We start from the raw sequence: 11,179 nt of genomic DNA on the forward strand, positions 1-11,179 counted from the left end.
TGCTTAAATCTAAGCCTTTTATAAAATAATGAATAGTTTCCTGACCAAGACAGGGGTTTAGCTCTTTTAAGGACTGGCAAAGCCCTGTCCCACTCCTCAATGGACATGGAGATGCACCTCCTCTGTCATACCCCCATCAGCACCTAGCACCCAGATCCAGCCAGCAGCCTAAGGCTGCTAGGTCCACAGGGCACCCAACCATGTGGGTCTATCTTTGCAAGAAAAGCTCTTGTATGTGCACAGCCAGGTGGATTTTGAAGTCCAAAAAGCACTTTTGCTCCTGCAGTCTCCGAGCATGCAGCCCCTGCTGAGACCTCAAGGTGCACAAGAGATGCCACCATCCCACTGCTGCTTGAAAATTGCTTCTTCTATGAAAAGAAATTCAAAAAACCCCAAGCTCCCAGGGAAAACATGCAAGTTTAGCTGGAGCAAAGGAGGCTCAGGGAAGACCACAAGATGAAAACAGCCTCAAGTTGCCCCAGGGGAGGTTTGGGTTGGAGCTGAGGAACAGTTTCTTCTGCTCAAGGGTTTTCCAGGGCTGTGCCAGGCTGCCCAGGGCAGTGGTGGAGTCCCCATCCCTGGAGATGTGGTGTGAGGGACACAGGTCAGTGGGGACGTGGCAGTGCTGGGGGAGCAGTTGGACTCCATGATCTGGAAGGTCTCTTCCAACGATTCTGTGATCACCCCCAGGCTCAAGGTTCTACCTTGTCACAGCACTCGACGGCCTTGGCGTACTCCCGCAGCTTCAGGTAGCACATGGCCAGGTTGAGGAAGGCAGCCAGGAGGAAGGAGTCGGAGGCTTTGGACTCTGTCTCAGACAAGCCATACTCCATCTCCAGCCAGGACACGATCTTCCCATACTGAATCACTGCCTGCAGGTATTTGCCTTCCTGGGGTGGAGCAAAGAAGAAGAGGCTAGAGGAACCCGCGCCGAGAACGCTCACTCTGCTCCCAAAACATCCTGCAAACAGGTGACGAGTTTAACACAGTGTCTTAAAGAAAGAAACGAAGGGAGGAGGATCTCCAGGACCTACAGACACCCCGGGCCTGGCTGGAGCTGCTGAGGCACAGCCCCTGGGAAGAGCCAGGTCAGAGCTTGGGTTCCTGCTCCGTGCAGGGCAGAGTAACATCAGGGTGTCCCAGGCTGGGAGGGGGAATGGCAGAGCCCCTTGGCATTAGCCACAGCCACCCCTGGGGAGTGTCCAACCCCCTGTCCTGCTCCTCAGGGAGCACATGTGGGCAAGGCAATACTGGGAAAGGAGGAGGAGGTGTCTCGAGGAATGAGGAAGAGGAAGGGCAGAACTTGCCTTCCCCAATGCTGTCTGGGGAGTGCTGGGTCCAGCTCTGGAGTCCTCAGCACAGCAGAGCCAGGGCCCTGCTGGAGAGGGGACAGAGGTGCCCCAGCAATGCCCCGAGGGGGGAACCCCTCTGCTGGGAGCCCAGCAGGAGAGAGTTGGGCGTGAGCAGCTGAGAGGAGAAGGCTCCAGCTGGGGAGATCTGCTGGGTGCTGCCAGGACTGCCAGGGGCCTGCCAGAAAGATGGGGACAGAAATTTGAGCAGGGGCTGTTGGGACAGGACAAGGGGGGAGAGCTTTAGATTTGAGAGAAGAAATTTGTGCTTCTGAGGGTGGTGAGCCCCTGGCCCAGGCTGCCCAGAGAGGTGGTCGCTGCCCCATCCCTAGAACCATCCCAGGGGAGGTTGGCCGGGGCTCTGAGCACCCTGCTCTAGCTGGGGATGTCCCTGCTCAGGGCAGGGGGTTGGACTAGATGACCTGTAAAGGCTGTCCAGCCCTTCCAACCCAACCCAGGCTGTGATCCTGTGGTTCTATGACACAGCTTCTCCCACACTGCTGACTGCCAAGTCACGTATCCAACGGTCACTCCCAATTTATTTCCATCTCCCTTGTTCCACTTCCACCATCCCCAGGTTTACAAACCTTGAAGTACATTGTGCCTTTCTCCTTGACGACAGCAGCCTGCTCCAGCTTCTCCTTGGTGTCCATCTCCCACGACTCCTTGGCCTGCAAAGAAAGACCCAGAGCAATCCCAGCGGGGCACAGCAGCCCCAGCAGGACCACAGAGCACCCCAGGACTGCTCAGGAACGACCTGGGCTCCTCAGGGCAGTATTACAGAGGGCACATCCAGCAGTTTTTTCAATTGGATGGGCTGAGGATAAGGAGACACGTTGGGGTGTGGGCCTGGAGCCCTTTACAACAGAGAATCCCCCCCCACCAGGTTTGGGATTTCACCCTGAGCTGGGTGGTTTGTCCACCACAAAAAAAAAAAAAAAAAAAAAAAAAAAAAAGAAAAAATGAGGGGGAAGAAAGAAAAAGGGGGGGGAAGAAAAAGAAAATAAGAAAAAGGAAAAGTAGAAAAACAGAAATACAAATTTTAAAAAGGAAGGAGATCCACATTTTAAGAAAGGAAGGAGATCCACATTTTAGAAAGGGAAAAGGTAAATTAAAGATAAATAAATAAATAAAAAGGAAAAGGTAAATAAAGGGGGGAAAAATGGAGAAAGATAAATAAAAAAAGGAAGTACAAAAGGAACAAGGCTGGGAACAAATCAAAGAACCAGCCTTGGACCCCAGCCAGAGGAATAAACCAAAGCAGCAGAGAAGAACAAGTGCAGAACACCGAGATCCTTGGTGACGTCTCCACCCCGGCCGGGCCAGGGACAGAGGGTGACCCCGTGTTCCCATCACCGGGGGGGGGGGGACTCCCTCTGCCCTCCCCCTCCCTCGCTCACCTTTTCAAAGCTCTTCAGTGTGACCTCGTAGACCAGCTCCGCGTTCCCCTGGATCCCGTATTTCGGCTTCCCCGCCTCCCCGAAGCCGTAGCTGGGAGGGCAGAAAGGAGCTGGCAGAGGGTAGGGGTGGAAGGACCTCCCCCATCTGCCCCTCAGAACCACCCCACTATGCTAATTCTGCTCTGGCACCCAGCGCCGTGCCCACAGCTTTCTAAGGTTCTGGGGCCAGGGGGATCTTTGTTCCCCAACCCTCCATACAGTGGGAATCATCCTCGCCGGCTGCATCAAAGCCAAATTTCATCCAGGTTTCCCCACAGTTAAGGACCCAGCCCTGGTGATCTCCAGGCAGATATTTTCCTTTCAGCCACAGGACCCTGATAAACCCCTTTCACCTGATTTTTCAAAGCACCCTGAGATTCCTCCCTACACACCACCAACCTCACCATCCCTGCTGGCATCACTATCAAAGTTCTCCTGGAAAAGTCCAATTTTCAGGATCAGCATCTCCCACCAGTGCCAAAACGACCTTGGATGCTGGAAGCTTAAAACAAGATGGAACCCCTGGGGGGAAGGGTCCTTACCGTGGCCCGAGGTAGAGGATGCAGTGCTCTCCCCTCTGCATCTTCTCCAGGGCCTTGTCGATGCCGATGGGGATGTCGTGGTCCTCCCCCTCGCCCACGATGAACTTCACGTCTTTGCAGTCGAACCTGGTGCCACCACAGAATCCCTCCAGGTGAACTGCAGCAGGGTGAGAGGGCAGGATGGCACCCAGGGCAGCCCAAACCACGCCAAGCTGGCCTCCAAAGGGAATGCCTTACAAAGGCTACCTCCCAAAATCTCTCAGCACAAGGAGGACGTGAACCTGCTCGAGCCAGACCAGAGGAGGCCACAAATGATCTGAAGGCTGGAATCTATCTGCTGTGAGGCCAGGCTGAGAGAATCATGGAATCATTTCAGTTGGAAAAGACCTTGAAGGTCATGGAGTCCAACCATCCACCCTGCTCTACCACACTACCAAATCCCCCTCTAAGCCCTAGCCCCAAGCACCACATCTACACAGCTTTTAAACACAGCCAGGGATGGGGACTCAACCACCTCCCTGGGCAGCATGTTCCAACACCTGACAGCCCTTTCAGTGAAAAAGTTCTTCTGAATGTCCAGTCTAAACCTCCCCAGGAGCAACTTGAGGCCATTCCCTCTTGTTCCATCACTAGTTACTTGTGAGAAGAGACCAGCACCTTCCTCTCCACAATGTCCTGTCCTGAAGCTGTAGAGAGCAATAAAGTCTCCCCTCAGTCTCCTTGTCTTTAGACTTTTCTTCAGAGTTGGGCTTGGTCAGCCTGAAGAGGAGAAGGCTCCAGAGACACCTTCTGGTGGCCTTTTAGGGGACTTCAAGGGGTCTGTCAGAAAGCTGGGGACAGACTTTTATCAGGGTCTGTTGGGACAGGACAAGGGGGGATGGTTTGAAACTCAAAGAGGGAGATTTAGACTGGAGACCAGGAAGAAATTGTTGGTGCTGAGGGTGGTGAGCCCCTGGCCCAGGCTGCCCAGAGAGGTGGTCGCTGCCCCATCCCTGGAACCATCCCAGGGGAGGTTGGCCGGGGCTCTGAGCACCCTGCTCTAGCTGGGGATGTCCCTGCTCAGGGCAGGGGGTTGGACTCGATGACCTTGAAAGGTCCCTTCCAACCCAAACCTATCTATAATTCTAAGAAAACCCATCAGAGCCCATCGGGAGGAGGAAGACACGGGGCTGGGGGCAGCCCAGGAGCCCCGGGCGAGCCTGGAGGGCTGGGGGGAACCACTGCAGCCAAGGCAGGCAGCAGTAGGACCAGACAACAGATAAACACGGTGACTAAGCCCTTCCCCTGGCTGCACCACACGAGTGGAGCCTTACTGGAACTGGATCTGGCTCCTGGCACGTGGCCACGCCGCGTTTATCACGGCGATTACAAACCCTCCACACGCCGCTCCCGCTACCTCCACAACAAGGCTATGTTCTCCTGCCTCCAAGAACTCAAAGTACAAGATAAACATTATTCTCTCTCTCTCTCTGTTATATTTTTTTTAATCTTCAACCAATGCGGGTGCTGTTCCAGCCCCAGACGCTGGCAGAAGCGCCGCCGGAGCCGACACCGGGTACCTGGCACGTTCACCACCTGGTACTCCTGGCTGGCTTTCCACAGCAAGATTTTTTTCTTGATTTATTCAATCCTAAAGACATCTCGGGCTTTGGGGATGGTTTTCTGTTCTCTGTTCTCTCTCCTTGCAGGGTGCAAGGCGTGTGCATGCGGGTGGGTATCAAGTGTGAGCGATTTCATAAAAACTCCCAGGTAGTGTTAAAAAAAAAAGAGCCAAAACAAAAAATAAAAGCTTTTAAGAGGAAAAAAATATAGTAGGCATTAAAATGGCTTTAAGGAAGGACACGAGATTTACCTTTGGTTGCTGTAGAGTGGAGGGAAAAAATCATTTTGGGCAAGTGCTGCTGAAGGGGGGAGAGGAGGGGTGCTCGGAAAGAAATCTGCTCTGGGGGCTCCTCTCAGAGCCACCCCCCAGCACCGTGCAGAGCTGCAGGATGCAACCCAAGCTACCATGGGGCAACAAGGATCCACTCCCCACCACGGGGACAGGACACCCTGCCCTGTCTCACCACCCTCCTCCTGTCCCCAGGGCCAGGCTGGCACCCGAGCGTGGCAGAGAGCAGGATGCTCAGCAGCACCCCGGGGGCACATCCTGCACGTCGCTGCTCTGCAGAGACCACGAGGCTCAGGCTGGCGTGTGCTCACCCAGCTGGGCACGAGGGCAAAAGGCAAATCCAGCTCCTCCAGGGAGCTTCTGCACTATCCAAACCCAAGCTGCCCATTTTCTTAGGCGTAGAGAAGTGGAAAATCCAGCCTAAAACACAGAGAAGCCGACAAACCCCAGAGCACCACCCTGTCCCCAGCGAGTAGGGATCCACAATCCCAGACCCCAAAAGCAGCAGGGACAGCTCTCCCAGGCCCCTCCTTCCCAGCAGGACAGTGCTGGGACGATCCTGCTTCAAACCAGGACACGCAGGAGGAAGCTGCAATCCTTCCCCCCGAGGAGTTCCACTCTCTTTTAATCGCCTAGAAAACACTCCAGGCAAAAGGGGGGAAAATCTCCACTTGGATTTCCAGGAGCAGGGTCAGCTGGTTGCAGTCGCTCTTGGATTACAAGGAAATGAAGAAAAAAAAAGCCCTCGAAGGAACATCACTGGGGTTGCAGCTCTGACTTATTGTTCTCTCGGTGCCTGCAGCGATTTTGTTTTTGAAGAGCTGAGAACAGAGTGTACCGAGTGCGGCTGGCACACGAACTTGATGTGCTGACAGCAATTTGTACTCAGATTAAAAACGGAGAAGGAGGAGGGGTGGGGAGGGGGGGGGAAAGGTTGTAACAAAAGCTGCAGTGCCAGATTTCAACTGCTGCCGGAGTTTTAGGGAGCGGAACTGTGAATTGGGGTCTGTAAAACTTGAAACCTATAAAAATGCTTTCAGAAGTCCAGCCTGGAGATGGTTGCTCCTGGAAGTGGGGTTTGTTCCAGGCTCGTGCCAGCAGTGATGTTACATCCCAAACACACGGCTGAGAGAAACTGTCACTGCTGGCCTGGGCCACAGCCTCGCCCCAGGGTGGGCTGCTGGGATGGGATGGGATGGGATGTCCCATGGCTGCCGTGACAGAATCCCAGAATCCCAGCATGGTGGGGGCTGGAAGGGACCTCTGGAGATCATCTCCTCCAACCCCCTGCTCCAGCAGCTCATCCACAGCAGGGTGCCCAGGGTCACAGCCAGGCAGGTTTGGGATCTCTCCAGAGCAGGAGACTCCACAGCCTCTCTGGGCAGCTGCTCCAGGCTCTGCACCCTCACCCCAAAGAAGTTTCTCCTCCTGCTCAGGTGGCACCTCCTGGGTTCCAGTTGGTGCCCGTTGCCCCTTGTCCTGTCCCTGGGCACCACTGACCAGAGTCTGGCCCCAGCCTCTTGCCCCCTGGGGCCTTTTAGCTCTTGCTCAGCACTGATCAGATCCCCTCTGAGTCTTCTCCTCTCCAGCTGAACAGCCCCAGGGCTCTCAGCCATGTCCCCACGGCTTCTGCGATGTCCCCAGCACAGTGCCCACCATAAACAGCATTGCATTTGTTAAAACAAAAGAAAACCAAACCAAACCAAACTAAAACCCACCACACCACATATTGGCACCCAGAACGCTCACTGCAAGGCTGCCTGGGGCTGCTTCTCCACAGGGATGTATTTAAGGGTCTCCAGCCCTGGATGGATAGGTCCAACTGAATTAAGGGTCACAGGAGCCAGGAAGGGAGCAGCTGGCAGGGCAGGATCAGGGCAGCACTCCTGACAGGATGGCCTGGCAGGGCAGCAGCCACCTCCACGACTCTGACCACACGTGTGCTCCAGCTCACAGCGTTTGCTCTGATGGATGTGTTCATTCAGAACAGGCACAGGAGACAACAGGCTGTGGGGCAGCAGGCACACGAGCAGCCTCCTTGTTTGGTCCCTCGTGTCCTTTCAGAGAGCTGATCCCTGCCTGGTGCCCCCCCGGCACCACCTCAGTCCCCTCCTGAGCTATTAGAGCATCCAGAAAACCCTGAGCTGCCAAGGGAACCACCAGAGAGAGACCAGGGCTCTCCTCACCCTCTGCACTGGGCACAGCACTGCCTGTAAAGCACTCAGACTTCATCAAAATAAAGCAGAGAGCTGGATTTGTGATGATTCCAATTATATTTAGTCTGAGTTTAATCTTTGAGGGAGCAGAGCCAGCTTGAAGCTCAGCTCGTGGCTGGTCCCCAGCTAGGATGCTCACCACGGGAGAGGCAGACAGTCCAATCTGAGTCAAAACCTCATTTTTCCTTAAAAGAAAACCTCGTTAGAACCAGCAGCCGTTTAAGGCAGTGAGCTTTATGAGCTGTCACAGCTCAAATCCAATTTCTCCTTCGCTCAGGGGAGTTAATTTTGTGTATGGGAGCTTTGAAAGAGAGAAAAGAAAGTAAATGCCTCCTGTATGGAGTGAGCAATCTGTGTCTGTGGCCGAGTGGTTCTTGGGAAGGGAAAAGGAAATAAAAAGGTAAAAAAAAAAATAAAGAAGAAAAATAAAATAAAAAAAAAGCTTGGCTTCCCCCGTCCAGCCCCACAAAACATCTGCTCCAGAAGCAAGGAGAACCCAACACACCCCAGCTCCTCACCCTCCACATCAGCTGAGACCACCCCAGCCTCAGCAAACCCCTTGTACTAATTTCCTTCCCCCTCCATCAGCAGCAGCCACAGGGGAAGGGAAGGAGAAGGCTCCATTCTGCAAGAGCTGTGATAACCCCCCCCAAAATTACAACTGACATCAGAACAAGGCCAAAGGCTGCTGAGAGCCTGAAACACTCAGCCAGGGATGGCACTGGGGGAGGACATCCTGGCTACCAATGCTCCCATGGCAAGGCAGAGCTGGGATTTTGGGAGCTGGTGGCATCCTGGAGCAGCTTGGACACTGCAGGAGTGTCAGGGGAGACAGCAAAGCCCTCATACCCCACAGAGGTTGCTCCCTCCATCCTCCCCTGGGCTGAGCAGCTCCAGGGCTCGCAGGGATTTTGCCACCACGACTAAGAGCAGGGCAGGTTATAACCAAGTGGTGGCTGTGTTGTCACCTGGCTGCTCCCAGGGCTCCAGGTTTCCCAACCAACCCTGCTCCAGGGCAGGCTCACCCCTCCAGCCCCCCCGACAGAGCCACCACCACTCACTTTCCACCGTAGCACCTTCGTTGGGGTTGGAGTAACCTTCTCCCTTCCTCTTGATCCTCCGGATTATCCCTCCATCCTCAAACAGGTCCTCGCCTTTAAAGTCAAGCAGCTCGACCTACAAAACAAAATAATCAAGAAAAGGTGGGCAGAGCTCAGGGAGGGGGTGAAGGAGAAGAGAAAAACAACAGAAAAGCCACAAAGCAGCAGTTCATCCCCTGGCTGGAGAGCCAAGCCAGCTCATTCTCCATTCAGCTGAGGAGCAGAAGTTGCCCATAAAAGCCAGCTCCAAGCCACAGCATAATACACCCGATTGATTAGAAACTGGGACACATCCAGTACCTGAAGCATAACACAAAGTAACAGTAAAAATAAGTTTATTAAGCCTGTACAACACGGCTGGTGCTGGAAGATGCTGTGAAAGCTGCCCGGGACCGGCGTGGGCAAGAGTTTCTCCTTCACTCTGATGGGACCAGCTCTGACCTTAATTTAGGACCAATTTCAGGACTTGGTCTGCTTTGTCCAGAGACACCCCACGCCAAAATCTTGGCTTTCCTACCTCCCAGCAGCACCGAGGGGCTGGAGCACCCAGAAGCATTTCCCAGCTGCTCTCTCCCTCCCATCTGCATTTTGGAAGGCGGGAATCTGCCCGCTCCACCTCCTGGCACCGGGGCTCTCCCCAGCCGGAGTCTCAGTCCCAGCTCAGACACACATTTCTGAGAAAACCCTGGCAGCGGTTCCTGGAGCAGAGGGACACATTTCAGGAATCCAAGCTGCTTATTTTTTTGTGCTTTCTGAGCTGGCTGGCAAGGCAGGGAGGGAGCGAGCTCACCCGCGCGCCGGCGTTACTTGCCTCGAAGAAGAGGGTGGCGTTGGAGGGGATTTTGGGGGCACTGCCAGCAGAGCCGTAGGCGTACTCGGGTCTGCAGAGCAGGTAGCAGATCTCTCCCTTCTTCATGGTAGCCACCCCGATGTCCCATGCCTTGATTACCTGACCTAGGAGAGAGGCAAACGTCAGGCAGGAGGGAGCAACCGCCAGCCCTGAAAGAACACCAGCCTGGGTGCTATAAGGATGGCACCCAAAAAAAACCCACAACACCCTGAGAATTCACTTAAGGCAGGGCTGACACAGCTCATCTGTCCTACAGGCATGTCCCATCCAAGACAGGATCATTCCACTCTCCCTAGGGTCATTCCATGCCTCCCAAGGACCATTCCACCCTCTCTAGGATCACTCCATTCCTCCCAAGGATCATCCCATCCTCCCTAGGATAATTTTATTTCTCCCAAGGATCATTCCACCCTCTCTAGGATCACTCCATTCCTCCCAAGGATCATCCCATCCTCCCTAGGATAATTTTATTTCTCCCAAGGCTCATCCCACCCTGCCTAGGATCATTCTACCCCTCCCAAGGACCATCCTACCCTGCCTAGGATCATTTGATTCCTCTCAAGGATCATCCCACCCCGCCTAGGATCATTCTACCCCTCCTAAGGACCATCCTACCCTGCCTAGGATCATTCTACCCCTCCCAAGGATCATTCCACCCCTACCTAGGATCATTCCATTTCTCCCAAGGATCAATCTCATCCCTCCCAAGGATCAATCCCACCCAGAGCAGCTCACCCTTGCCCAGGCTGAACACAAAGGGCTCGTTCCGATCGCGGCTGGAGTCGAATTTTTTCCCGTTGGCCAGTTTGCCTTTGTAGTGGACATAAACCTTGTCCCCAATCATGGGGCACTCGTCCTCACTCCCAGGTCGTTTAATGATCTGAGAGAGAGAAACCACCCGTGAGAAAGGAGACCAAGGGACAGCTAAGGATGCAGAAGGAGAAAGATGGAGAAGAGATATAGACACACAGATGTGTTTTTATATACACACACATGATACATACAAAAAAACCACAGATACACACACAGACACATGCTCCAGGGCTGCTCTAAACCAAAAGGCACCTCGAGGGGCTGCCACTCCATCAGCCCCTAAAAATAAATCCCAAATGGGCACCGTGGGACAGGGCTGGGAGCAGAGACCTGCCCATGCTTTGGAGGTGTCTGGATAAACCCCGTGGCTCCAGACCTGAAGCAATTCCACATGCATGGGTTTGACTCGCACGGGTGTGTCATTTCACTGCTCCCTTCTTGTCAACACTTCTGGTTGGTGTGTTTTTTTTCTTTGAATGCTACAGCCTGGAACAAGCAGTTCTCGAGCTGAGGATGGAGCAGGGGAGGATGCTATTCTTAGAGGAAAGGTCCTATTCAGCTGGAGAAGAGCAAGCGCTGGGGAGAACTATCCAGAAACAGCCCTGAATATGAAACAGGGGCTGTGGAGCAGACAGGATGACCTCAGAAATGTGCTCTTTCCAACGTCTGCGAGTCACAGGCAAACACGCTGGGTGGATTTACAGCTAATCATCTGCTCAGGAACACAATGGCAGCAAAACTCACCGAGCAGCCTGAACCCAGCAGCCTCAACCACCACCCCAGCCGCCTTCCTCCCGAGGGATGCTCACCCCCTTTGCCTTTCAAATGAAAGGCTAAATCCACCAGCCCGGCAGCCCTGGAAGCGTTTAGTGAGCCCAAGGGCTGGGGATGCAGCCCACCCACGTGCCCACGCACCCCAAAACGCAGCAGGAGAGGCAGGGCCCTGCTGGTAGCCACGCTCACCTTCAGGACCCCGCGG

General features: G+C 54.2%; 1 protein-coding gene across 1 annotated transcript in view; it reads right to left on the reverse strand.

Moving 5' to 3' along the window:
• FKBP5 (FK506 binding protein 5) overlaps positions 1–11,172 on the reverse strand; it is a 13,904-nt gene extending 2,732 nt beyond the window's left edge. The window contains exons 1-8 of the mRNA XM_008949625.1: positions 11,164–11,172; positions 10,123–10,267; positions 9,349–9,491; positions 8,499–8,613; positions 3,331–3,487; positions 2,750–2,840; positions 1,937–2,020; positions 705–890 (exon numbers count right to left, since the gene is read on the reverse strand). Coding sequence (XP_008947873.1) covers positions 705–890; positions 1,937–2,020; positions 2,750–2,840; positions 3,331–3,487; positions 8,499–8,613; positions 9,349–9,491; positions 10,123–10,231 — 885 coding nt within the window. The 5' untranslated portion in view covers positions 10,232–10,267; positions 11,164–11,172. The remainder of the gene's footprint in view (positions 1–704; positions 891–1,936; positions 2,021–2,749; positions 2,841–3,330; positions 3,488–8,498; positions 8,614–9,348; positions 9,492–10,122; positions 10,268–11,163) is intronic.
• Between the last annotated feature and the right edge of the window lie 7 nt (positions 11,173–11,179).

Source organism: Merops nubicus, unplaced genomic scaffold, assembly GCF_000691845.1.
Source record: "Merops nubicus isolate BGI_N331 unplaced genomic scaffold, ASM69184v1 scaffold22701, whole genome shotgun sequence".
Lineage (NCBI taxonomy): Eukaryota > Metazoa > Chordata > Aves > Coraciiformes > Meropidae > Merops > Merops nubicus.